This window comes from Coenobita brevimanus, chromosome 20 (genome assembly GCF_032717465.1).
Source record: "Coenobita brevimanus isolate Jiangsu-jjx chromosome 20, ASM3271746v2, whole genome shotgun sequence".
Taxonomy (NCBI): domain Eukaryota; kingdom Metazoa; phylum Arthropoda; class Malacostraca; order Decapoda; family Coenobitidae; genus Coenobita; species Coenobita brevimanus.
The window spans coordinates 8,460,681-8,488,570 of NC_136973.1; the positions used below are offsets into that span (position 1 = coordinate 8,460,681).

The following is a 27,890-nucleotide window of genomic DNA, read 5'->3' on the forward strand; positions in this document are numbered from 1 at the left end:
GAACAGGCTTTAAGGAGTACCCTTAGCTGATGGGAATGCAACTAAAACATAAGATCTACTGGTATTTATTAACTGTGCCATGATACAGGGATTTGCACAGTTAATCCTTAACTGTTAAACAGTTACTCTAGTAAATATTCTATGAGTTTAACCCCTAAAGTACTAACAGGATTGATTGATCCTTTTCCAGAATTCGACAGATGCCGAATGTGATCAATAGAGGAGCCTTTGTAAAAAACTGTGGACACTAGGCTTCAGCACGATTGTGACATATATCAATGCAAACCAATGAGAGCTAAGTCCTGAGAAGGGAGGGGGAGGATCTGGGCCCCTACCCATGACGGGGGGGAAATTCCCCCACCGTCCTCTCACCACCCTCCTCTGTCCCAATACCTTTGTTCCCTCTCCCCCTCCCTCACCTCTGACCGCATCCTGCTCCCTCCTTCCCCTTCCCCCACCATCCTCCATCACGCCACCGTGGTTCCCCTCCTTTCCCTCCTCCCTGTCTCCCTGGGGAGGGTTATATCCCCCTTACCCATCCTCCACACCCTTGTACTCCCTCTCTGCCTGTCCTCTTTGTCTTCTGGTGTCTATCTTCCACCTCTATACCCCCTTATCACCCCTCCAGGCCTCTCCCCACCCCACCCCAACCCCCACCCCCTGTAGTATGCCGTCTGCTTACCTCTTCCCCCCCTCCGGAGCATTATGCATCATTGTTCCTATTCACATCACGTGTTTTCATTCCGTACCAGGTTATTGTTTGTGTAATTGCATGCACCTATGCACGAAACATGGAATGTGTGTTTTTTAATTTTTTTTTTAATGAATTTCCATTTTTTTTTTTTTTTTTTTTTTTTTTTTTTTTTGGGGGGGGGGAGAATTGTGTATTTGTGTGTTTGTCTTTCTCTTACACCATTATCATTATTTTGCATGCTTTAGCTTTTTTTCCCATGAAATTTTTACAGCTACTAGATTTGACAGCTCTGAGGGGAGGGGACGGGGGAAAGGGGTGAGGGTAGAGGGGATGATGGTGTGTGAGAGTAACACCAAGATAAAGATTTTGCATGCTTTGGCTCAATTTCTTTTTATTTTGACAGCTACACAGCCATGAGGGAAGGGGATGGGGGGAGGGAAGGTGAGAAGGGGAGAAGTGTTGGGGGGGAAGGGTGTTGGGAGTGAATGAGGAACACCAAAATAATTATTTTGCATGCTATTGTTAAAAAAAAAAAAAAAAAAATTGATCTAGAAAATTCAGAATGGTGGGGGTAGGAAGGAAGGGGGGTAGGGGAGGAGGGAGGGGAGGGGAGAGAGGAGGGAGGGGAGGGGAGGGGAGAGAGGAGGGAGGGGAGGGGAGAGAGGAGGGAGGGGAGGGGAGAGAGGAGAGAGGGGAGGGGGGAGGGGAGTGGGTGAGGACAATAATGGGAGGAGAGGATGAGGGTGGGAGCACACAGAAAACTGGAGTCGTTAACTTTTTTCAACTTTGACGGGCTATAGCTCATGAACCAGTTGGTCTAAAATAATCTGGTTTGTGGCATAAGGTGTGTAAATTCAAGCTCTAAACCTTGACCATAAAACTTTTTACTTCTGTAAGCACTGAAAAATCAACTCCATATACAGGTTTTCAGGGAAGTTCGGTTGATTGAATTGCGTATCCAAAGGGTTAACCTCGGTCACCACTGACCTAGGAGGAGGTTAGCACTTACCAGCCAATCATCACCCTGTAAACGACTGTACCATTATTCAAGATCTTTTACATTAGAATATGAAACCAATGTTTTACTTTCGAGTCATTAGCAAGGCATGCATTACCTTAGATTAAGTTGACTAGGTTAGGGTAGGTTAGGTTTAAGTTAGGTCAGGTCATCAGGATGGCATATAATAGGATATGATTGGATTGGATGATCTGGCCAAGTTAGAATCAGGTTAGGAGAGGACAGGATAGGTTGATTAGATTAGGTTAGGCAAGGCTTAGGCAAGTTTAGGCTTAGGTTTATGATAGGTTAAAGAAGCCATAAGAGCATAACTGACTTGGTGTCTAAGAGCAATGAGCTGGGTGTCAAAGGAGGTGGAATCCATGCCAGTTTGCCATGCCTGCAGCTCCAGCCACAGAATCTCAAAAAGCTCCTGCTGGTATATCACCTCCTCCTCACTTTTCTGCAACAGACAGTGCTTTCATTACACGGAGTCCTCATTATAAGCATCATCATCATGATCATCATCATCATCATTACCCTGACCTCTTTTTCCACTTGAGAATGAGGGGAAGTAGTGGGTACGAAGCAAGGAAAGAGAAGACAAGATAGGGGGTGAGCTAATAAACGACATGCCACACACTCATTGTTCCAGCCCCTTGAACCCTGACTCACCACACAGGCATAACCATCAGCACACAATAAAAAGGTACCATGCAGGAACAATAAAATCCTACCTGATCCATATTGGTCATTAAATCCAAAAAGAATGAATTTATTTTCATGTGAATGAACATACAGTGATAGTATGGTACTTCAACTGGACAGCAGAAAAATTGATACACGGCATTCTCAATAAACCAGGACTACTAACATGGAGTGACACTACCTGGCATAAGGCAGTATCCATCACCTGTGGCATCAGGATCATTCTGTGTGGAATGTGCACCACTACTTTTTTATTATTATTTATTTTTTTTCTGAACACACAGTATGCAAACCAGAATCCAAATTTTCTTTCCCTACACCTGGTACAGTAAACTGGGGCAAAAAAACATATCAGCTTTATAAGGCAACAATGAAATTTTATCTAGCAATTTGTCTAAATTAATTCTTGACTTAAAAAAAAAAAAAAAAAGTGCTGAAATGAAGATTTGTTATTTTCCAGCTGTGGACATTTATCAGATTTGCTGTTTATTTTCAGTTGTGGACATTTATCAACATCATAACCAACCTACTCCCATTTCCCACTAACAGATAAGAATGGGAACATCCAGAAATATGAACAAAAAAGCTCAATGGTGGGTAAACTACTAACAAATGCTCATTCATTTAATTAAGAACGATGCTGCTCGTATGTACACTTGCATGTGTCAGCCTTGTACACATGACAGTGGCTCTCCACACTACACGATCCCTGGCAGCACTTTTGTTTAACCCTTTAACCGCGGGTGTCATTCCAGAATGACATCGACAAAACTGGACCAAACCGCGGGTGTCATTCTGGAATGTTCGTGAATATTTTGAACACCGCGCGTTTTTCCTGTACGCAAATTGTCTCACGCAAGAGTAGCTGTCGAGTTCTTTCACGCCAGCCATCCCACACCTCCCTCCTCCCACCCCGAGGGGGCCCTCCCCACCCCTGCCCTGACACGCATCAGTCAGTATCTGTCCAGCTCTGTGCGTGATAATGGCGCTCCGTCCCGACTCATCGTCGCTCGCTTCCTCCTCGCAAATGATCAGTGCTAGTGTGCCTTCGACCTCTACACCGGTGAAGGAACTGCTGACGGCGAGGCAGAAGGGGTTGAGCACTCCAGAAATTAGAACAGAGCTGGACAAAACTGTAAGTACTACTCTGGATTGTGGCAGTGAGAGTGATACACTTACAGCAAGTAGTGACGATTTTGCAGTGATTGGTGGTGAACCCTTTACCACTGACAGTGACAGTGATGAATGTGAGCGTGTAGTTTCCCCCCCACCACCCCCAACTTCCTCTGGGAAAGGGAAGGCGCCTATGAGGAAAATTGGTGTTGCACGTGGGAAGGGACTGAAGCACAGACTTACGTCTCCTACACCAGGCCCTAGTAAGCATTTCCCACCACTTTCCCATTCCCCTAGCCCTATTGCCCTCACATCATCTTCATCTTCTGCCGTGCCCTCTCCTTCAGTCTACATCATCTGAGGAATATGAATTCCCAGAGCCTGCACAGCGAGGGAAGGCAGGCCGTGCAGGCAGGGTAAGCAGGGCAGGCCGACCTAGAACAAAGGGGATGCATGGCAGTTGGAGGGCAAAGCTGGGCGATAAGCGAGGTGATAAGCGGGGAAGAAAGGGTCAAATTTCACCACGCACCAGGTCAGTAACCCCCCCGCCTGCCCCCCGCTCAGCTCCCTCACCCTCGCCACCCCCTCACTCACGGCCCCCGCACTCACCCCCCTCCCGCCTCACCCATTGCCTCCACCTCAGCTCCTTCTCACAGGGAAACAAGTGCAATGCGACCTGCCACTTCCACTGAACCATGCACAGGGAAAGTTGATGCGATTTGTTTGGTCTGACGGTGCAGATTTTCAGCCACACAATCCGCCGTTTGATATGACAAATGCTGGAATACAGCCTGCCTTTCCATGCAACGCAGGAGATGATTTTGTTGACTACTTCCTGGCCTTCATGGATGACGAAATCGTGCAACATGTCAGCGATGAGACCAATAGGTATGCAGCTCAGTGTGCAGCAGAAGGGCTGGGACCTATTGGCTCACCAAAGCAATTGTCGTGGTTGCCTGTCGGGATCAGAGAGCTGTATGTGTTCTTTGCACTTATGTTCTTGATGCCCCATATCAAGAGACATGAGTTGGAGGAGTACTGGCTCGTGGATGACATTACTTCTATCCCAACATTCGGGAAGTATATGTCACGGGATCGGTTCCGACAGCTACTAGGATACCTGCACTTCGCTGACAATGGAAACCCGTCCCAAACTGACCCTTTGTGGAAAGTGAGGGATTTTCTCAACAGGATTAGGGATCGATTTATGCGATTTTTCCGTCCTATGCAGAAAGTCGTCATAGACGAATCCCTGGTATTGTTCAGAGGACGTCTCAAATTCATGCAGTACATCCCCAGCAAACGCCACCGCTTTGGGATAAAGTTCTTTGTGCTGTGTGACTGTGAGACGGGGTATATCCTTGATTTCGTCATCTACTCTGCAAGCACAATGGATGTGAACAGGAAAGACCCCCTTGGCTTCTCTGGCTCCGTTGTAAAAGTGCTGATGGAGAGGTATTTTGGTGGGAATCATGTGCTGTACACAGACAATTATTACACAGCACCAAAACTCTCCAAATACCTGGCTGAACACGGCATTGGCACTGTTGGCACTGTACGGAGCTATAGGAAAGAGTGGCCAAGTTTCCCAGAAGCATCATCCTCATCCAAGGGAGATGTGCACCTGAAGAAGTCAGACAAGCTTCTTGCGATCAGGTGGCATGACAAGAAGGTCGTGAATATGATCAGCACCATCCACAAGGGGGAACTGCAGAGAACTGGGAAAGTCAGCTACAGGACGGGAGAGCCAATCATGAAGCCTGATGCCGTCATTGATTACAATGTGAACATGAGACTTGTTGATAAGTCTGATATGATGATTGGCGAAATAGACTGTCCTAGGAGAAACACCCGATGGTACAGGAAGGCTTGCCTGCACATGCTCGATATGTGCATGCTCAACGCCTTCATCCTCTACAAGATACAAGTCGGGGGCATAAGGCAACCATCCCTGAGACAGTTCTCCAAGACTGTCGTGCAGCAGCTGCTTGCACGATTTGGTCAGGTGACGGCATTGATACCGAGGCGACACTCTGACACACAACCTGACCGTCTTGAGTGCCGCAATTACATGAGCCGGCACCAGCTTGTGAAATTGCTTCTTACAGCAGGCGGCAGGTTGTCACAGGGCCGCTGCAGAGTATGTCATAACACCACACGGAGGCCTCGGACGAGAAAAATGAGCACACACCAGTGCCAGGAATGCCAAGTCGCTCTCTGTGTGACTCCGTGCTTTGCTGAGTACCACTCTCTGAGTAAATACTGAAAGTGACAGTGATATACAGTGATGTGACAGTGACGTGCTTTACCAATAATTGTATAATGGATAAAGTAGTAATAAGGGATATTTTGCCTAGAAAAAAATGTAAATATTGGCCAGTATAATAAGTGATATTGTAATAAGAGAATCTGCGGCACTTGTGTAATTCTGCGGCACTTGTGTAATTCTGTGATGCGACAGTGACGCAATATAGTAATAAGTGCAGTGTAAATATAATGTATATTGCCCAGATTATATGTAAAATAATATTAGAAGTTAGAAATAATGAAAAGATCGCCCCAAACGTCCGTGAGCGGGTGAAGCCGCAGTGAAGTGAGGCGCAGCCGCAGTGACGTGCGGGCGCAGCCGCAGTGAAGTGCCTTTTACCTACCTCAGTGAACACAGAGTGGGTGTTTATCGTATGTGCAGTGTTCATATATGTTTATATTACTATTATCAGAGAGTGGTTGGCATTTGGTACTGGTGTGTGGGGCGTAAAATAGTGATTTTACACCCCTCACTTCTAACGGCACTGCCCGTCCTGTGAAAGTCAACAAAGTCATGAAACCTACATCAATGGAAAGCTGAAGGTTAGTACTTTCTAATGGTACCTTATTTTTTTCTCTAGCTTTATTCTGTGCAGAGTTATTAAGGTTTAAAGGTTTTTTTACATTTGGCTGAAACCCCCGCAGGAGAGGACAGTCAGGCCAAAACAATGCCCGCGGTTAAAGGGTTAATGCATTAACTCTGAGGCCATTTTGTAGAACCTCACCTCAAGTCTTCTTACGTTTACTTCATGCACTACCCTCCATTTTTGCAATCATATATCTTTCACCCAAATTTCATCCTTAACCCCTCAACCGCAGCGCGTCACTTTCGTGACGCTCGTGAGCAAGGGATCATACCGCGGGGCGTCACTTTTGTGATTCTGTGTTATTTTGAATTCGCCCGGGCTTTCAAGTGGTGGCTTGCATCATCTATCAGTACTACCAGTGTCCAGCTATACTCAGTTCTGCTAAAGTCACCTGTACTCCCATCCACTGTTGACAATTTAGCCATTTTTCTCCAGTCCTTGACTCTCCTCCTTACCTCCCCTCCATTACCCTCTACTCCCGCCTGACCAGCTGTGCTGCACTACACAAATCCTGGACGGATTTTCCCCCTCATTTTATCCATTGAAATGTGCCCTTTGCCCTATTCTTATACCAAATAATATATAAAACAAAGAGAAAAGGTAATTGATACTGCCATACATCTGGAATGGGCTAATTATCATCTGGCAACACCTCACGTGCACTCATTCGCTAATTTTCCGTTTATTTCCCCTTGAAATATGCCGTATGACCTGTTCTCATAATAAAAATATATATGAGAAAGGAAGGGAGAAGCCTAAGTGATATTTACATTCACCTGGAACTACCTAATTTATTGTGTATTATCTAGATTTCCTGCCAATCATTTCATAGCGTATAAATTAGCAGCTGTCACCACGCTGTCATTGTCAACCCTTCACTGCCCGTAGGCCAAAGCATTCAGTTTACTGTCGTCTTTCAAGGTGAAACCACGTCAGATTCGCGCCTGTCCAATTCCGCCACTTTTTAGCCCCATGCAAAGGGCCCTGTGACCTCTACCCCTACTAAACCTCATGTGGAAAGGGATAAAGGGCTAAGTGACTGCTGTGGAACATGAACTGGCTAATTTATCAATGATAATGATGGACAGTGACTACGATCTTTCTGGTGACTAAAACAGTGCAAGTGGAAATGTAAATAATGTGTAATCAGCAAGTGAAAGCAATGAATGTAGATAAAACTGAACAGTGGAAAATAGTTTTATAAGTTAATGCAAATGACAGTGCATAACATAGTGTAAATAAAATAGAAATGTAAATAATGTACATAAAATAGAGAACGTAAATAGAAATGTAAATAAGTAGTAATATAAGAATACGAGTATAAATACTAGGAGAAATGAAAGTGAAAGTGAAAGTTTTGCTCTAGCATGTATAACTACTGGGAGTAATGAAAGTGAAAGTGACAGCTTCGCTTTCTACGCTAGTTTACAGAACGAGAAAGTGAATGCCTAGAGTGAAAATAAACTGCTATACCGGTCGCGTTGGCCAGTTTCTCTTGTGTCCCGCCCCCTACTGATGCCCAGCACTACTCGTTGCTGATTGGCTGAGATAATTATTCTTCTTACTGACAAAATAATAAGCCTTACCAAGAAATAGTATCGTATTATTTACTTTTACTTTGAATTCATTTCTTTATGACAAAGGAAGCACTAAAATTTGCTAACTGAATCAAAATCAGCTTGAAAAGAACCAACCTGCCTCCTCCCGTGACTGCAGCTGAGTTTTGCCACCAAGAAATTTCGGAGCTTGGCAATAACACATCGCAACTATGCCACTATTACTGTTAAACATATTAAGTCATCTATTTGTCATGTCTGGTTAGTTACCACAGTATCATAACCATATTGTAATTTTCTCTCTTTCCTTCATTAATTTCCTTATTATCAGAGGTTTGAATATAGAAGTAGGAAAACGAAATGTCACTGGCTTCGCTTCAAAATGAGACATTTCATTCTATACACGTGAAGTCAGTGAAATCTTATAGAGGGAAAAGGGTACTGTGTGTGTGTGTGTGTGGATACCAAATTTAAGGAAAACTGTCAAAACACTAAGTTCTTTGTAGAATGTGTACCTTTTTATTTTCATTGAGGAAACCTTCGTTACTTTACAAACCTTTCAGGCCGATGACGTTCCTTGGTACTTTTTTCCAACATCCTTTACTACAAAACATTTCCTAGTTAAATGGAAAAGATATCATTGCAGTTAACCCTATTCGGTGCAACCCTTGGCGATTTCCCACACTTACGACCCTAGTATCGTGAAAAGAATCTTGAGTAATGTTATTGGTTTGACGAAGTGAAAGGAACGCATTCGGACACGTCGGCGCCGTTGCAAGGCAAGCGCCGCCAAACATATCGTACCGCACCCGCGCGCACTGAAACACACACATACACACGTTTAACTATTATCAAATTTAAAATTAATATAAATATCAAATGACCAATTATTTTACCATTCACCAACGCTTATCATGTTTGCCATATATCAAGCTGTAGGCTATATTTTCAGTCTGAGGGCTGCAGTATCAATAAACCGTTTACTGTTGTCTCTCACACACACACACCGTCCATAACATGGAAGTTGATAGCTTACACATCTTCCTCATCATCAATATCACCACCCTTCCTCCCTCACACTCACCACCTCCCATCTTCCTCACCCCCACCTTCCCTCCCTCCATCACCCTCACCACTATATTCCCTTCTACCCTACTCTCCCTGTCTCACTACCACCGCTTTTTTCTCACCACCATCTCTCACTCACTTTCCACCACTAATACTCGCCCTTTCTTCCTCACCATCACAACTCCTAAACCCACTTTCAGTGGTGGAGAGGTAGCTATTAGTCAAGGAAATCTAATAATGTAAGCATGTAAATAATTTCTGGTTATACATGCTAGTATTTTTTTTTATGCAAGAAAGAAGGAACCAAAGGGCAGGACCTACAAATTGCTCCCTCCAAGAAAAAAAACAAGACAGCAAAGCCAAATTCAAGATCAGTTCATTTTGAGATGCCTGGACACACTGTGTATGAAAGACTGGAGACCGTAGGCAGTAAGAAAAACAGAGATGGAGACAATTCCAGAGCTGACCTGTCGTATACATGAATGACTGGAGCAACGGTTAACTCTTGCATTAGAGTTGGACAGAAAAGGGCGAGTTTGTTGCTAAGACGGGTGCTACGTGCCTGCCATGGTGGTGGAGGGATGCAAGCAGACAGTTCAGAGGAGCAGTGACCATTGAAGTGGCGATAGAAAAGAGACAATGATGTAACAGTGCGGCGGAGACAGAGGTTGAAGGGAGCCAGTAAGAGGAGAGTTAATGAGACGAAAAGTCTCCGACTCCATCCTGTTGAGAAGAACTGTGTGTGGGGAGCCTCCCCACACATGACAGCTGTGCTCTACACAGGGGCGAATAAAACCCGTGTATAAAGTCAACAACTGTGCAGGGCCGTGGGTTAGGGCTTCCTGACTAAAACCTCCCTAAGTGAAGAGTCCAGTCCTGCTGTGGACTAAAAATGGAAAGTACATAATGATGATGATGAGAATACTACCATATATTTCTTTCTAATGACTGAATATAATATTTAGCTAAGCGAGTTTCAGCCACACTCAAAAAAAGTGTGTAACCAGGATACGGGACGAGGACCCAACTCGCTACATATCCCACCAACCACTTTCCCCAACCTCCTCCCTTTAGAAAGTAGTTACATTTATTTTTCAAATGTCATTACCACTATATAATAATGAATTTACAGAAGTAAAAGATTATTCTTATTAATTAATTTTACACGTGTGGTGTGAGGACTGTGTTGGTGTGTGAGGACAGTGGTGGTGTGAGGACTGTGGTGGTGTGTGAGGACTGTGTTGGTGCGTGACGATTGCGTTGGTGTGAGGACTGTGGTGGTGTGTGAGGACTGTGGTGGTGTGTGAGGTCTGTGGTGGTTTGTGAGGATTGTGTTGGTGTGTGAAATATAATCTATTCGTGAGAACAAAACAGACTCGACCTTCTCATGGACCCACTTCACGTGTAACTAAGTAGTGAGAAACAGGTAGACCTTTATCATACAAATAGATGGCGTGAGAAAGGACCGGGGAGAACAGGAGGTAAATAATGCAGAAGGCGCTAGATGTACGGGAGATTAATGCTTGAAAAGGCATACATATTGCATAATAATTGCAAAATTCCACATCAACAGCCTTGTGCCTTACCTACCTCCTATTCTGCCTGTCCCTCTGTTGTATAATAAAGGTTTACCTGCTTCTCAGTTCTCACTCCTTACTTACAGCTGAAGGAGGTCCTTGAGAAGGCTGAATCTGTTGTCACCAATATAATATATAGGTATTTCTAAATCTGAGTACTGCAAATTAAAATTGAAGGGCACACAGAAATAGTTATAACCAATTATTCAAAGGGCACGGTAGCTCTATCTGCTCATGCTACGCCCCAAGGAGTATTCAGAGCAATGCAATAACAAATATTCAGTTATGAATAATTATACCCATAACATCATCAAAATATAAATCAATAGTTATTCAGTGGGGCAGTCAATCCCAAAATACCGACAAATTAGTCAGTAGACTCTCCTGATGTCAGTTTATTACTAATTTCACACTGGTCAATCACAAGTCTATCACTGAGACCTTTGTCGGTCAGCCAGTCAGTCTCTCCAGAAGTCAGTCCCTTGATCCTTTGTTAGTAGTCACCACGAGAAAATGCAGCTGCCAGCCAAAGCTCCGTACATGCGGGGTCATCATTAAATTCTTACGAGTAGACTATTAACCAGGAAACGTGCCAGTCCTTGGATAACTAAATCGCTTAGAGCAGCCTGTAGCTTCCTGGTTAATCCTGTATCTCTATTAACCGGAGAACAAGCTGTTCCCTGGTTAATGCACAGGAACAGTGTGGATATGAGGGGTTAGGTCCAGAGCCTTGCCTGGTGCTTTCAAGGGAGACAGCAGTCAATCAGGCCCCAGCTCCTTCTCTCCACTGCGAGACCATGCTTCATTTCAGCTGATCCACCCCCTGCAGCATCGACCCCTGGTAAGTTAAAAAGATCCCGACGGGTGCCAATTAACTAACAGGGCCCTCAGTGACCCACAGCCCGTCACAGGTCGAAAGAGTAGTACCGTTAACTCGGGGCTATCCATGCCTATGCTCCTAATCTATGTATTTTCCGGCGGTATTTGATCCTACGCACTCGACCATCCTTTTTACTCTACACTTACAAGTAATATAAGTAAGCTGGAGGATTCTTATGCTGCAAGATCCTCACCTTCCGTATCTCTATTTACATCTATCATATAAGGAAATTTTTAAACATAAAAATATAATCCGTATATAATGTAAACTCAGTCATAATCTATACATATTCGCAGACGTGCATATTCATTCTTAATTTCCAAAACAAGACTTTCATTGATTGGGCATGTTACTATAGCATTTCATACATACTTTATTTCAGTGCTGATCACAGGTGTGCTTGTGACGTACTTGACATTGTTTCGTGGACGATTTTACTTTAGGGCGATTCTGAGTGTATCCTGGACCATAAAGAGACTCCAGGCATGAATGACACTTGTGCCGCTTGCCTGACCTATTCTCATGTGTTACTTCTGGGACGGCCTCCTCTACCTCTCCCTGTCCGAGCATCAGATTCATCTTAGCTATTGTATTCCTGGTCAAACCACAAGCCTGAACTTTTCTTCTTTCAATTTGCGGATTACACAATGCCTTCACTAACTGCCAGCCATAGGAGATTGAAGTAATTTTTCTTGGGTCCTGATTATTATATAACGAATAAATTGTCTGTGAATTTACGCTGGCAGTGTCGACAATGTAGCCAAGGGCATTCACTGTCCATTTTCTAGATTTAGTGTGTAATGTATGAAAACTTATTCTCTGATCCATAATGCCAGTGCCTCCTTTAGTGAAATCATACAATTTAAAAATACCTTTTTTTTTTTTTTTTTTTTTCCCAATCATCATCCTTGGTAATGCCTAATATAGGGGAGACTGTGCTCAGAAGTAACACATTTTTCTTACCTTTGCTTTTGGTGGGTGTTACATAGGAGTTCAGTGTCATTTCCTCCCCATGTTTCTTCCAGTAAACTTGGTATGACCTATCTTCCCTTTCTGTGACTATCTTTATCTCTGATGGTACGCCTTTCCTGGTAGAATCTATAGTACCTAAGGCTGAGATACCTTGTGTTTGAAGCCACTCCAATAACTATACTGGTGTACAATTTATCCAGACTAATAATCCTACCTCTAAGGTCGACTGAGGCTTGTAACTGACTTACCAGAGCTTTCACTGTTGGGACTGTACCGCGTATGTAGTATGGTCCTGGCTCTCAAGGTTTACCTGAATATACAGCTGTCCTAAAGGTAAATGGATATCTAACAGCATTAATAGATTTATATAGGAGGCCGTAGAGTACGGGTTTGCTCTTATTGTAGTCTGAACCCTATTTGTGTTCTGCACCCATACAACGTTTCATCAGTGGTCAAGAAGTCACCTGGCTCTAACACTGAGCAACAACAATTACTGAACTGTTCAAAAAGCTCCCTGATTGCTGCAAATCGATCGTGTACCCATCTCTGGTGTCTGGTATCAATGTTGTCAAAAGTTATGTTGGCATGTAAGAAACCAAATCGTTTTACAGACATGACGGCTCCAAATATTGGGTGACCAAACATTTCCATGAAGAGACGATGATAGCAATATTTTTGTCCCAACAAGCCTCTTGCATTGAGCAGGCCAAAAAAGCTTTTCAATTCTATGGCATCAGTCATCTTGACGTGTGTTGGTATTTCAGCACTGTCAGTATTAGAAATTTCGGTAATTATGCCTTGAATCTTATTGTAAGTATGGGTTACAATACCATCAATCAGATGTTATAAACAACTCCCATGCCATTATTTCTGTATTAGCTGACCTTGCCTCTCCTAACAAACATCCTTCACTGGGCAATATCTTCTCAACATGCCTACCTTCTGTATGATTGGTCCATGTTATTGACTTACCGATATCTGATTTTCTCTGGGGTTTCTCTAAAATGCAGGTATATTCCCTGAGCTCGTGTGGCAGGACAAATTCGTCATAATTTTGTTTGTTCAAGCATTGGTCCAAAGAACTGATTAATCGATATTTTTCACCAGTGGCTTTCTGTTTCTGAGTGGTACCCACTCTTCTTCATTATGTCATCATTCTGATCCTCATCTTCATCATCGCCCTCAGCTACTCTATCCAGGGCAAGGTCATCATCATCATCATCGCCAACTACCTCTTCCAAGTAATCTTCGTCTGGGTCGTCAACATAGTCGAAAGTAAAAGCCATGACTATGTCCGTCAGCACGTCCACCCCTTCCCCTAATTAATGCCTAACTAACCGTCGTTCAGCACGCCTACACGAGAGCCGCGAGGTTTGTGTGTGTGTGTGTGTGTGTGTGTGTGTGTGTGTGTGTGTGTGTGTGTGTGTGTGTGTGTGTGTGCACATTACAATGCACGTGTGTGTATCTATGTGCACAATACAATGCACATGTATGTATCTGTGTGTATATGTGCGAACAACCATTTCATTGGGTATGAGGAGCATAGAGAAAAACCAATGAATAATACATAGATAATAAAATTAGTGAATGAAATAACCATTTCACTACGTATGACGAGTCATAAAGTATGAACAATGAATAATACATAGAAAATAAAGTAGTTTTAATGAAAATAGGAAACGTATCGTACGTCTGGAAGCTGTGTTGATGCCCGTTAGGCTTGCGTAGGCTAAAGTCCCAGATATTTCACTCATCTTCGAGCGTTTTCTTTTTGTTTAGCGCTCTCCACGGGGAGAAATCGTTAATTTTAGAGAAAACGCTCGTTTCAACCCGGTTTTTTCCGCTCAGAATCACCATTTGTTGTGTTTCCAGTGATTTAATAAGAAAACAATCGTGAGACCATGCATTGCTTACAAACTAGAATTTATTGGTAAAAATTAGTTAGAGCGTATCAAAAATGATACGGGTTGCACCGAATAGGGTTAAGGGGTTAACTAATAGTTTTGTTGCCTTGATTACCGAGAGCGACTGACATGTTTACCCAACATTGGCTCGGCAAGACTGGCTCAGAACTCCTACTCGGGCCGACGGGTGAGTGGGCATGGCCAAGAGGGCGGGGCACAAGAGAATCAGGCAAACGCTAACAGTATAGTACTGAAAGAAACTTGTAGATAAATATTGTATATTACTGCGCTCCAATCGAATTGAGCCGGTGAAGGTTTATGTCCAAGGGGTGGCTGGGGCTGACTGCTCATGTAATGCCATTCAGGGATGAGTGAGGCTGGTCACTCTCATCTTAAATATTGGGACCAACTGCCTAGCCCCGGGCTTCTACGCTTCTCATGGGGCAATGTAGGATTGGATGATGGATGGATGGATAAATAAGAGTAATAAAGCACTAGGAATATAAAGTGTGAGTGTGTTTATAAATAATAAATGACAGGTCTGCCTCAGAATACCATCGGGGAACCAGCACGGGAGGAAAGCTCGTATCCGCTCGTAATTTACATTGCTTTCACAGTGTTTTTTTTTTTGGAATATGGATTCCAACCTACTTGAAATTCATAGAATAGTGTTTGTAGTTATAATATCAGGCAGTGGTAGCCATATTACGGAGTATCGGGAAGTGTAAAGTGGAGACTTCATTATCCGACTTCAGAAGTCTCCACAAGTCCTATGGTAGACGATGGAGATTCAACAAACATCCCAGGAGAAAGCTGCAGGTATGTGCCACATGCATATATATAATTTTAATACTCTAGGACTAATAACTGATTTTTGGCAAATATTTTTAAAAAGTCAGTCGGAGCGCGAATATCCTCACGGGACACGCACGGCACACTGCCAACAACCCCACGGTTAAGGGGTTAATTCCCACCACATGGCCAAACCACCTCAATCTCCCCTTAACCCGCGGCGTCCAGGGGACATACTTCCACGTCCACACGTTTTGTCACAGCTAATCCCGGGGACGTACTTCAACGTCCTGCAATTGCAAGGTTCATAATTTCCGCAATTTTCAAAATTCGCGCGAGATTTTCGTTTCGCCCGGGTACCCAAGCCTCCCCTACCTGCCGCCAGGCGGGCAGCGTCCTAGACCCCACGTGACCCGCGCTCACCCTTGTCTCGGTCACTCACCTGCTAGCAGTGACCCAGGTCAGACATGGCGCGGAAAGGTCTCTCAGACGAGGAAATCGCATCCGTCCTGGAAGCCTTCACTGGAGACAGTGATTCTCCACTCGATGATGATGTGGTGGATCGCGATTACGTCCAGCCAGAGGAAGAAATAAGTAGCAGTGATGAGGAGGTCCCTTCGCCCCGAAAAACGCGGTATGTGACATACCGTAAGGCAAGGGAAGGCCAGCCTGCTCCCCAACCACGTGCAAAGCTATCTCTCCATCCTGAATCTGATAAGGACGAGGATGAGGACGATGAGGATGACGGAGGCCTAGGACGTGATATCGCCGCGTGGTTGGGAAAAGAGAAAATATCACCACGAGGATCAGAAGGTGGGGCGAGACGACACATAAGGTATGGTGAAAGTACTTTGTCTGGGGAAGTGGCAAGTGGTGTGGTGGGATTGCTGGGAGAAAGGGAAAGTGTTGTGGCGGCAGCGAGGGGTGAAAGTAAGAGTGGTGTGGGGGTAGTGCGGGGTGAAGGGGCAAGTGGTGTGAGGGAGGCAGCACGAGCACATGGTGCTCGTAGGCCTAGGGGAGAGGAGGTTGAGTCACTCCCCAGCACTTCTTTCGCCCCTGAATATTCCCAAACTTCCTCCCCACAGCCCCAGGATGTGGGGAAAGGAAAGAAAGGGAAGGGAAAGGGTAAAGGAAAAGGGAGAGGGAAGAGAAGTGCGAGTGATGAGAGGCGCCGCTCTCCACCTCCCCAACCTCCCCCACCACCCTCACCTCCCCACCCTGATGAAGGGGACGATGGTGACGTGGTTAGTGTAAGTGGAAAGAATTGTTATCAAAACTACACCCACTGTGTAAATCTGGTCAGTAAATATGTGATAGCAAGGAAATAAAGTGGAAACGGGTGTAATGGTAGCATGAATAAAACGTATAAGTTGAACATTACTGTAAGTTGTCATAATTGATGTCACGAGTACACCCACATTCTGGTCAGTAAGTATGTGATAGGAATTATATACAGTGGAAGATGTTGTAATGTTCGTAGTAAGGTATTTTATAAATTGATTACTAGTGTAAGATGAAACAAATGATATCGCGATAACACTCCCTGTGTAAGTACGCGCAAATATGACGCTCAGTTCCATCGTAAGTTCAGAAATGATGTGATATCAATTATATCAAGTGTTTACATGTGCAATGTTAGTGGAGAATTATTATATAAGTACAAAAATAGGTTGTAAGTTGAAATAGATGTCATAGCGACTTCACCGTGTGTGTTATTATGCGCTATTATTACGCTATATATTTACATAAGGCCTGAAATAATCTCAAAACAGTTCTATAAAGTTGAAAAGTGTATAATAATATTAGAAAAGTATTATGTAAGTAGAAAAAGCACAATACGAGTTGAAACAACAGTCACAGCGAGTTCACTCACTAGGTAAATAAGCGCTAACATCACGCTAAATGTTATCAAAAGGCCTGTGAATACGTAAAAACAGTTCAATAAAATGTAAAATGTTATAATGTTATTGTAGAAGTATTATGTAAGTAAAAAAAATTATATGTATCATGATTTTAGAATGTTAGCGATTCATCGTGACCAAGTTGGCCGATTTTGCTCGTTTTGCACGATGGTACAATGCTTATTTCTGCTCTATTTTTCTATAAAATCCAATATACTCTTTTATCACATGTTTTTATGTTTGTAATAAATTCATTTCTACTTACTTTCATTGGTTTCCCAGACTTATAATACCAAAGAAAACGTTTGAGGCTCAGACCGCCTAGGGAGAACACGGGGCCAGGTGGGACCAAGGCATACCTGGTTAAGCTAATTAGGGACCCCGGGGACCAATTTCTTTGCCACCGACCATTGTTTCTGACCAAAAGCGAAAGTTTAAGCAAAAAAAAAAAAAAGGTTGAAAAATGGTCGGGATTGGGGGGTACCAGTGGTCGAAAAGTGGTCGGGACGGGGCGGGTTAAGCATCCCATCCCCAGTGCCTTCAGTTCCCAGCTGATCTCTCAGCTGCTCATTCATAATTCTGTCATATGAACAACATCTGTCATTCAATCAAACTCTACATATTCATCTGGACATCCTAATCTCTCTATTTGTATCATAATGATACGATTTCTGTATGTTTGTTGGTTTTTGGTTACCCTAACACAGCAAAAATGGCACAACAGCGTGCAATTTTTGTTAGAGCAAGGTTAATGCTCTAACTTGAAGAATAAATAATTTCCAGTCCAGTCGGGCCACCAGTCCCTGAGTTATGCCTCATTTCTGGCCTTTTGACATTGAGCACAGGCCACCAAAGGCAGTCTTTAAGCGCATGTGTTTAAATCTCTACAGGGTGTTCTCCTTTGTGGACCAAATTTCACTGCCCTAAGGCACTCTACTTATCACATACAATTTTCTCTTAGTCTTAAGGGAAAGTCCTTTCACATCAAGAATACCCAAAGATTTGAGTCACTCTTTCATTCGTTCATTTAAACCCTGACATTTTTTACTAAAGCCATACAAATTGTAGCTACCCATTATGCCTTTAGGACAGAGATTATTCCATCAACTATTATAATTCTAGTATTAACTCATATCATGAGCATAAGTTTGCCAACAATCCACTGCCAGCATTATGTCTGAGGACATTCCTCATTCCTCACCAAATGTCAAGAGAGTCTTTTGTTTTCTCCTTCATATTTTTTTGTTACGTACAGTCCTTCCATCCATCATCTTCATTTTCTTTTTTTAATGCAAGGAAGAAGGCACCAAAGGTTGCTATCCACCCAATAAAAAAATAAAACAAAAATAAAAAAAATGTCATCACCACCATCATCATCTCTGATGCCTTGCTCCATCCCAGGGACCCTTCGACATGAGACGGCCATGACAGAACTGCCTACAGGCTATTTTATCCTCACAAACCTCTCTCACTCACACTTCTTGACCTCTTCCTTCTCCTTCACGTATGCACTGTTCCAATGTCTTCTTCAATACATTAAACCTTCCAGTTCTAACCATCCATCCATCCATCATCCACTCCCATGTTGCCCCATGAGGAGCGTAGAAGCCCGGGGCTAGGCAAGATGGTCCTGACACATCACCCTCAATCTCACTTCCAAAGATTTTCCCCGAAATATGGTCTGTGCATTCCCCCCCTTTTTTCCATACAGTAAGTCCACATTATCATACTATCACCTTTCCTTGCACAGTATTCCAAAATATTCAAATGGCGCTCACCATCCACACACTCGGGTGCCTGCACTTTCTTCTCTTCCTTCCTTCTTTCCATCCTTTCTCTTCTGTCGTTCTTTCCTCCATTCTTTCCTCTTCCCTCTGACTATGGGTGACTCTTCCCTGAGTGCGAGACAAATGGTTTGCTGTACACCAGGAAACCATGTACTGCACTGGGTGGTAACCATATAATCAAATTAAGGCATCTAGTGGTTCAGTGGGTAATTAAGGCACTCCAATGGAATTGAGCTGGTGCAGGTTTAAATCCATTGGGTGGTTGGGGTTACTGCTCACATAATGCCACTCAGGGATAGGTGAGGCTGGTCAATCTCATCTTAATGTTAAGACCAACTTTCCTAGCCCCAGGCTCCTACACTCCTCATGGGACAACACTGGATTAGACGATGAACGAATGAATGGCTTACACCACCCATCCTGCTAACGCCTGCCGCTGTTTTGAAAATGGCAATTTCTACATCATGTAAACAAGAAAGTCTTTATTAACTCAATGAGCAGGTTTCACTCCCATGTCAGTATCAGGAATAAAACCTCTGTATTGACAGTCCAATCCTTCAAAATACTTTACAACTAAATCCTCAAATTACTCTTCTCCCTAGTAGTGATCTCTCCCTTTATCTCACCCTCCAATTTGCCTCTACACAACAGAGTTAGCTCCTGGATATTTAAAATTATCAATCTCTTCAAGCATTTCACATCCCATCTGTATCCAACAATTCATTATGTGTTCTCTCACTGTTCACATCTGACTGCCAAATTCTGTAATGTCACACTCTTTCCACTCAATTACCAGAACCATTATTTTGCTTTCATTCATATTCACTTTCAACTTTTTAATAAACACCTTATATCATAACAGACAGAGGGGAGGTGTCAGCAGACTTTTGATCATAACAGTGCGTATATTCTGACCACAGCACCTATACAGTGCAATAGACTTTTGTTACACACGGGAGTCAGCACAAAACCCTGCAAATCATATCCACAAATTTTTTCAGCTTACCCCTAAAGGGTCACTACAATTGTAATTTAGGTAAGTTATGACCCAAAAAATTCTTTGCTGAACTCTAAAACACCATCACATGCAAATATATAACTAGCTTTGTGCAGGGGCAGTGTCGCAACAAGGTTTGCTGCTGTGCACGGCTGAACCATCCGCTTTGCCATTTGTTATAGAGAAAAGTTATTGTATCAGCACCTAACCCCACCCTCATTCTTATGAGGTAAGGTAGCTCATCACCATCTTCAAGCGGTGCACATCATTAGCACATAGTGTCTGTGCAAATGGAACCATCAAGGAAAGTATTGCTCAACATTTAGCAGTTTTTCTTTGTTTTCTATTCTTGTCTGTCTGGTATGTATTTATTTTATTTATTTTCTCCTTAATTAGGGTAGGAATAACAGGAACAGCTACTCACTCAATGTAGTTCTGCCCTAGGGTGACTGCCCTTTCCTCTCTTCTGTCCTTCCTTCCTCTTCTGTCTTTACTTCCTTCATTCTTTCCTCTTCCTTCTGCCTACGGATGACTTTACACTCCTCTTCTGTCTTTCTTTCCTTCACTCTTTCCTCTTCCTTCTGCCTATGGGTGACTCTACACTGAGTAACAAGCCAAATGGCTTCCTGTACACCAGGAAACCATTTACTATGCCGGGTGGTAACCACACAACCAAAGTGTGACACCTGGTAGTTTAGTGGGTAATTAAGCAGCTCCAATCAGATTGAGCCTGTGCAGGTTTGTATCCATGGGGTGGTTGGGGTTTACTGCCCACATAATGCCACTCAGGGATGCGTGAGGCAGGTCACTTTCATCTTAAATGTCAGGATCAACTTGCCTAGCCCCAAGCTCCTACGTTTCTCATGGGGGAACATAGGATTGGATGATGGATGGATTTTTTTTTTTTTCTTTTTCAAAATATTCTAATCAGACATGAACCAATATTATCAATGCCCTTGCTGCAGTAGGCCTGTAGCTAAAACTGTACATGCACTGAAGTGCAGATACTGCAGCAAGTGGTTTCACTTTTCCTGTGACATCTTGACTAAGGTGTTTACCTACTTATGAAAAGTAACCAATGGGGCTTTTGTTGGGTCAGCAGTCAGTGTGAAAAAACCTGCAAATGAAGCCCTGACCAATAGGGAAAACTGCTCTAACACCAAGAAGGATCTGATTGAGGAGGTAATGATGCCAATCTTTGAGACAATAAAGGGCATACTGAGCAAACTGGAGGTGCTGGAGACAAAGGTCTCTTCACCAAAGGTTGTCGGCCAGTCTCAAAAACAGACATTTGATGAGGTGCTTATAAACAGCCTCAAAAATAGTGAGAACAATTCAACACATGACATCATGGTAGAGGGAAGACTGGTACTAGTAAAACTATGGGATAGTGTGAATACTTTGACAAATAGTAGTCCAGACAGAAGTTCTTGACACGGTACTGGTTGATACCTGTACAAAGACCAAAGCTGGTGGGCTCAAAATAAAATTTCTTTCCAAGGAGGTAAGAGAAAGACAAATTCTGTTTCATCGTTTTGGTTCTGGTGTATCACAGCCAAGGAAAATGATGCCAAAGATGACCACGGACCTCTTTTTCCCCTGGATGACTCAGATGGCATTCCTAACATTTTGAATACAAAGAACATAACTAACATGCTTGTGGATAGTCATGGCACTCAGAACCTCCTCTTTAAAAAAAAAAAAATAATAAAAAAAAAAAATAAAAATAAAGATGTCTCCTGAAGTGCGCTACTCCACTGCAGAACAGGGATACAGGTCTCACAAGGTACTGTGCCATCAACAGATTCCAGGTTACTGAGTATCATCACTGCCAGAGTTTTGGTCACACCTATGAGAAGTGTACCATAAAGAATGATGATTCCAAATGTGGTTTTTGTGCTAGACCCATAAATCTAAAGATTATAGCACTATTAAAGAGTCTCCTAAATGCATACACTGCTCTTCCATAAGCCTCAGAGAACCTGACTTCAGTTCTCAGTTGGTTGTTCATTTTGCATCTAGTAAGGAGTGTCTAGTTACGATTTCCCATATGAAGAGACCAATAGAAAACACCAACTTTATCCATTAACCCCTACACCGCGGGCTTGTTTACCAATGACCTGCGTGTGACGCGGGGTTATTTGGGCTCCGACAGACTCTCAAAAAATATTTGCCAAAAATCAGTTAATAGTCCTAGAATAATAAAATTACATATGCTTATGGCACATACCTTCAGCTTTCTCCAGGAATGATTGTTGAGCCTTCGTCGGTTACCGTAGGACTTGTGGAGACCTCTGAAGTAGGGTAACGAAGTCTCCACTTTACACTTCCCGACAACCCGTAATATGATTACCACAGCCAGATACAAACACTATAAACACTATTCTACAATTTTCAAGTAGTTTGGGATCCATACTCAAAAAAAAAAAAAAACACACTGTGAAAGCAATGGAAATTACGAGCGCGTCTGATCGTCGCACTGGCACTAGTTCGCTCTTGGTAGTCTGTCATTTATTATTCATAAAACCCCTCACACTTTATATTTCTATTACTATATAACACTTATATATATCTACAGTCTTTATCCATAAGTTTCCTTCAGTAGTATTAGTTTATTGTCACTGTAGGGATTCAATTTCTTTCAGTAAAATACGTAGCATTCACTTTCTCGTCCTGTATACTGGCATTGAGAGTGAATGTCACTTTCATCTTCACTCTCATAACTCATAGCATTCAGACATGCTAGAGTGAAACTTTCACTTTCATTACTCCTAGGGTATATACTCGTATTCTTATAATACTACTCATTTACATTTCTATTTACGTTCTCTATTTTATTTACGTTATTTACATTTCTATTTTATTTACACTGTGTTGTGCACTGTCACTTGAAATAACTTATAAAACTATTTTCCATTGTTCACGTATATTTACATTCATTACTTTCACTTGCTGTTTACACATTATTTACACATTATTTACAATTCCACTTGCACTGTTTTACTCAATAGGAAGATCGTAGTCACTCTTTTATCAATTGTCAGCCCTTTACCTCTTTCCACACGAGGTTTAGTAGGGGATAAAGGTCACAGAGCCATTTGCATGGGGGTGAAAAAAGGCCTTGAAGTCAGCAAGAAGAAACATACGTCCTCTCACTTCGGAAGATGAGAGTAAACTGATAACGCAGGGCCAGCCAGCCTGGAGGCCTGTTTAGGGGTTATTCAGAGTTACCAATATTACTTTTTGAAACAGCTAAGTCTAGCACTGATATGATTGGCAGGAAATTTAGACAATACATTATAAATTTGGTAGTTCCAGGTGAATGTAAATATCACTTAGGCTTCTCCCTTCCCTCCTTACATGTATATTTATTACGAAAACAGATTAGAGGCCTACTTAGGAGATATATAATCAGAGCTACCAATGTTAAATCTTGAAACAGCTTTGTGTAGCACTGATATGATTGGCAGGAAATCTAGACAATATTTTATAAATTAGGTAGTTCCAGGTGAATGTAAATATCACTTAGGCTTCTCCCTTCCCTCCTTACATGTATATTTATTACGAAAATAGATTATACGGCATATTTCAAGAGGAAAAAAACAGCGAAAATTAGCGAACGAGTGCACGTGAGGTGTTGTCAAGTGATAATTAGCCAATTCCAGGTGTATGGCACTCTCACTTACCTTATTTCTTTCTTGTATATATTATTTGGTATAAGAATACGACATAGGGCTTATTTCAATGGATGAAATCAGTGAAAAATTCCATGGAAGATTTACTTAGCGTAGCATGGCCGGGCAGGCGAGAGGATAGGGTAATGGAGGGGGGGTAGGGAGGGGAGTCAAGAACGGGGAGAAATGGCTAAATTGTCAACAATGGATGGGAGTACAGATGAGATTAGGAGTGCTGACTAGTGTTGGACATTGTCAGTACTGATAGATGATACAAGCCCCCACTTGGAAGCCCGGGTGAATTCAAAATAACACAGAATCACAAAAGCGACGCCCCGCGGTATGATCCCTTGCTCCCAAGCGTCACGAAAGTGACGCCCCACGGTTAAGGGGTTAAAAAAACCAACAATACTCCCCTTCAGTTAGTTAAAAATCAGTCTTCTAAACAATCTTTGCATCCACAATAAGGTAGACTGATTTGACTGTACTGATGAAATTCTAGATCAGCATCAGCTTGACATTCTGTGCCTAACTTAGACCTGGTGGTACAAATCTGAAATTAATACTGCTTGCAATTCTTTCCCTAAGACAAGTTCTATAAGTACTGCCAGGCCTGCTGCTGACCATCCATTTGGAAGTATAGCACTCACATACTCTGTGACATTCGCAGATGTTTCTTACATAAATTCGAACTGTATCCCATCACCATTTACATTTATGAAAGTATTCTTTCCTCGTGGTGGTAGGTGGTGGCGACCACCATCCACTCACTTGATGTAGTGCTGCCTACTTCTTCCTTAGCCTTTATCATTCTTTTCTGTGCCTGCCCTCCTCTCTTCCTGTTTCTCCTATCTTTCTTGTCACTTCTTATTGCTTTTCTTTCATTTACAGGTGGCTTTACATTGAGTGACAGGCCAAATGGTTTCCTGTATGCCAAGAAACCATTTACAACGCTGGGTGGTAACCATATAACCAAACCATACATGCTCCCTATGTGTCAGCAAGTGGGTTGGTGGAGGGTTAGTGCCCCTCCCTGTAAAACAAATAACTCAAAGTCAAATGGCCACCCCTTACAGGATTATGACGTCTGGCAATAGATAGACAGATAGATAGATTCTTTCCACGTCCTTCTGCCTACTGGCGACTTTACACTCCCTCTTCTGTCTTTCTTTCCTTCATTCTTTCCTCTTCGTTCTGCCTGTGGGTGACTACACTCAGCAACAAGCCAAATGGTTTCCTGTACACCAGGAAACCATTTACTATGCTGGGTGATAACCATACAACCAAATTTTGGTGCCTGGTGGTTTAGTGGGTAATAAGGTGATCCAAATGGATTGAGCCGATGCTGGTTTATATCCAAAGGATGGTTGGGGTTTATTGCTCATGTAATGCCATCCAGGGATGAGTGAGGCTGGCCACTCTCATCTTAAATGTCAAGATCAACTTGCCTAACCCCGGGTTCCTATGCTCTTCATGGGGCGACATTGGATGGGATGATGAATGAATGACTGATAAATTTCCACTGGTAAACTAAACTATCAGAACTACAAGTATATAAGGAGCAGGTTATCTAGGCACTGACTGAGACTTCGTAGAGTTTGGAGTTTCTCAAAGCACTTCTTTAAAATCTGGTGGACTGCTTGTTTCTGGTGTTTTCAATTAATGGATCAACAACCCTCAGTTGAACCCTTTTTCTTCTGAATTACTGGAACAGACTGACTAAATCATGTTCATCAATCAGCTCATATCTCGGGACGCGTCCTTAATCTGATCTTATCCTCTGTTGGTTGCAGTCAAATACGGGTTGCGAAGGTTGATTCAAGCAATCCTTTCATCACTGACCATGCTTTTATCACTGTTCGTTTGGGGGGGATTTTTTTTTTTTTTTTCCTAAATATTATGAAGTTCAGAAACAATAAGAATATAGGCCATGATCTGATTTGTTGTGAAGTCAATCAGTGCTTAACCCCCATCTACTGAGTAATCTGTATACAGTCACAATCGGACTGCTACGGGGCTGCCGCATAACAGCTATACACACAAGTGTCTTCCTGCCACCTTTTGAACTGGCCACCATTGCATCCCGCCACCAAAGGGTAGGGAGGGAGAACCTCTACACCACACTGGCAAGAGTCAGTCTGTCCCTTGCCTTTGCCAGGTGTACGATGCTTTTTTCAGGTTTCTCTTTGAATCCGTCCATGCTGCCTGTAGCCAACTGAATCAACCACCCCTCCCAAGCCTCTTTCCAAGGATACTAGAAAAGGGCTCAGTGGTAGTGCCATACGGCATGCCTTGGATGCAACAGTGTCTAGTTTATCTAACAGTGGAATGACTGGGGGTAGGGTGGTTTCAAGAATACTCCCCCAGTATCCCTGCTTGTCGTACGAGGCGACTAAAAGGGTTGGTGGTGGGTTAGTGCCCCACCCCATAAAAAGAACTAACTAAAACAGCAAATAAAGCGCCTCGGACCCGGACGGACCATACGTTGACGACTAAGGAACGGACAAAGGACATTCTGAGAGTAGGAACGTGGAATGTGAGAGGAGTGAATGATGAAGTGAAAGAGAGAGAGATTGTCCAGGTACTTGAGGATGCAAAAGTGGATATATGTGGATTGACTGAAACTAAATGGAAAGGTGAAAGGGTGAGAGAATGGGAATACGGTGTAGGTATATGTGCGGGAGTCAGTGAGAATGAGAGGGCAAGAGAGGGAGTATGTCTGATGATAAGCAAGAAGTGGAAGGAGAATATAAGAGAGTATGGAACAGTGGGTGCAAGGATTGTATGGACGAGGATGAAAGTAGGTATACAAGCATGGGCGATTGTATGTGTGTATGCTCCAACAGAGGATCGAGTGGTAAGAGTGAAAGATGAGTTTTGGGCGAGAGTAGAAGCATGTATGGACAAGTTTGAGAGGAGCGAGAGAGTGCTGTTGATTGGAGACATGAATGGCAAAGTCAGGAATGTACGAGTGGATGGAGTGGTTGGTCAGTGGGGTGTACCAGCGGAAGTAGATGGGAATGGTAGTGCTTTGGTGGACATCTGTGCTGGTAAGGGGTTGGCAATAGCCAACACCTACTTTCGTCATAAGATGATCCACCGGAATACATGGAGAGTAATGAGGAGGATGGATGGTGAACTTGTTGAACGAAAGGCAATGATAGACTACGTGTGTGTGGATGAGCGAATGAGAAGACAAGTGTTGGATGCAAGGGTGTGGAGAGGGTGGGGGAATGGAGTCTCGGACCATCACTTAGTGATGGCCAAGGTAGAGCTGCAAAGAAAGTGGTTGAGGAGGCGAAGGGGAAGACGGGAGGAAGCAGCTCCTGTGAGAAGAGTGGAGAAATTGCAAGATAGTGAGAAGAGGACAGAGTATAAAAGCATAGTGGAAGAAAGATTGGGAAGGTATGAGCTAGAGCAGATGGAAGGGATGGAAGACGTATGTAAGATATTCACGGAAGAGATAAGCACAGCGTGTGAGGCGGTTTGTGGAGTGAGGAGGAGATGCAAAGGTGTGCAAGGGACAGCATGGTGGAATGATGAGGTGAAACGAGTTGTGGAACAAAAGAAGAAGGCATATGGTGAATGGTTGGCGAGTAGAGGTAGGGGAGAAGATGAGAGAGAGAAGAGAGAGGTATATGTGAGCAGGAGAAGGGAGGTTAAGAGACTGGTGAAGGAGAGTAAGAAGAAAGTGGATGAAGAGTTTGGGAGGAATCTGAGTGTGAAATGGAGGGAGAGTAAGAAATTGTTTTGGAAGGAGGTAAAGAAAGTAAGGCAGTGTGAAAGGGGAAATAGTAGGGGAGTGAAAGATAGGAATAATAGATTGCTGGTGGAGAAGAGAGAGAAATTGAGGAGATGGAAGGAGCACTTTGAGGATTTGTTGAATGTAGAGAGTGAGAGCAGTGTGAGTATAAGTGGTTGGGGAATGGCTGGGAGAAGAAGAGATGAGAGGAGGGAGGAAGAGATCAGTAGGTCGGAAGTAGTGGAAGCGATGAAGAAGATTAAGCTGGGAAAGGCCCCAGGAATTGATGGAGTGTGTGGTGAAATGCTTAGGTATGGGGGTGAGATTGTTGTGGAGTGGATATGGAAGTTGTGTAGATTGGCTTGGGAAGAGGGAAGGGTTCCAGAGGACTGGAAATCAGGTATAATTGTTCCTCTATACAAAGGAAAAGGGGAGAGAGAAGTATGTGGTAACCATAGGGGTATTTGCCTTCTTAGTGTGACTGGTAAAATATATGGTAGAATACTCATTGATAGGGTTAGGCATATGACGGAGGAGCTAGTTGGAGAAGAACAAGGGGGATTTAGGAAGGGAAAAGGGTGTGTAGATCAGATATTTGTTCTAAGATGTTTAGTGGAGAAGTATCTAGAGAAGG

The 27,890-nt window shown here is 43.1% G+C and overlaps 1 protein-coding gene across 1 annotated transcript in view; it reads right to left on the minus strand.

Moving 5' to 3' along the window:
• Window positions 1-27,890, minus strand: part of LOC145391972 (mitogen-activated protein kinase kinase kinase 4-like) — a 503,013-nt gene that overhangs the window by 419,360 nt on the left and 55,763 nt on the right. Inside the window, exon 6 of the mRNA XM_080266482.1 lies at window positions 2,029-2,154. Within this exon, the coding sequence (XP_080122608.1) occupies window positions 2,029-2,154 (126 nt within the window). The remainder of the gene's footprint in view (window positions 1-2,028; window positions 2,155-27,890) is intronic.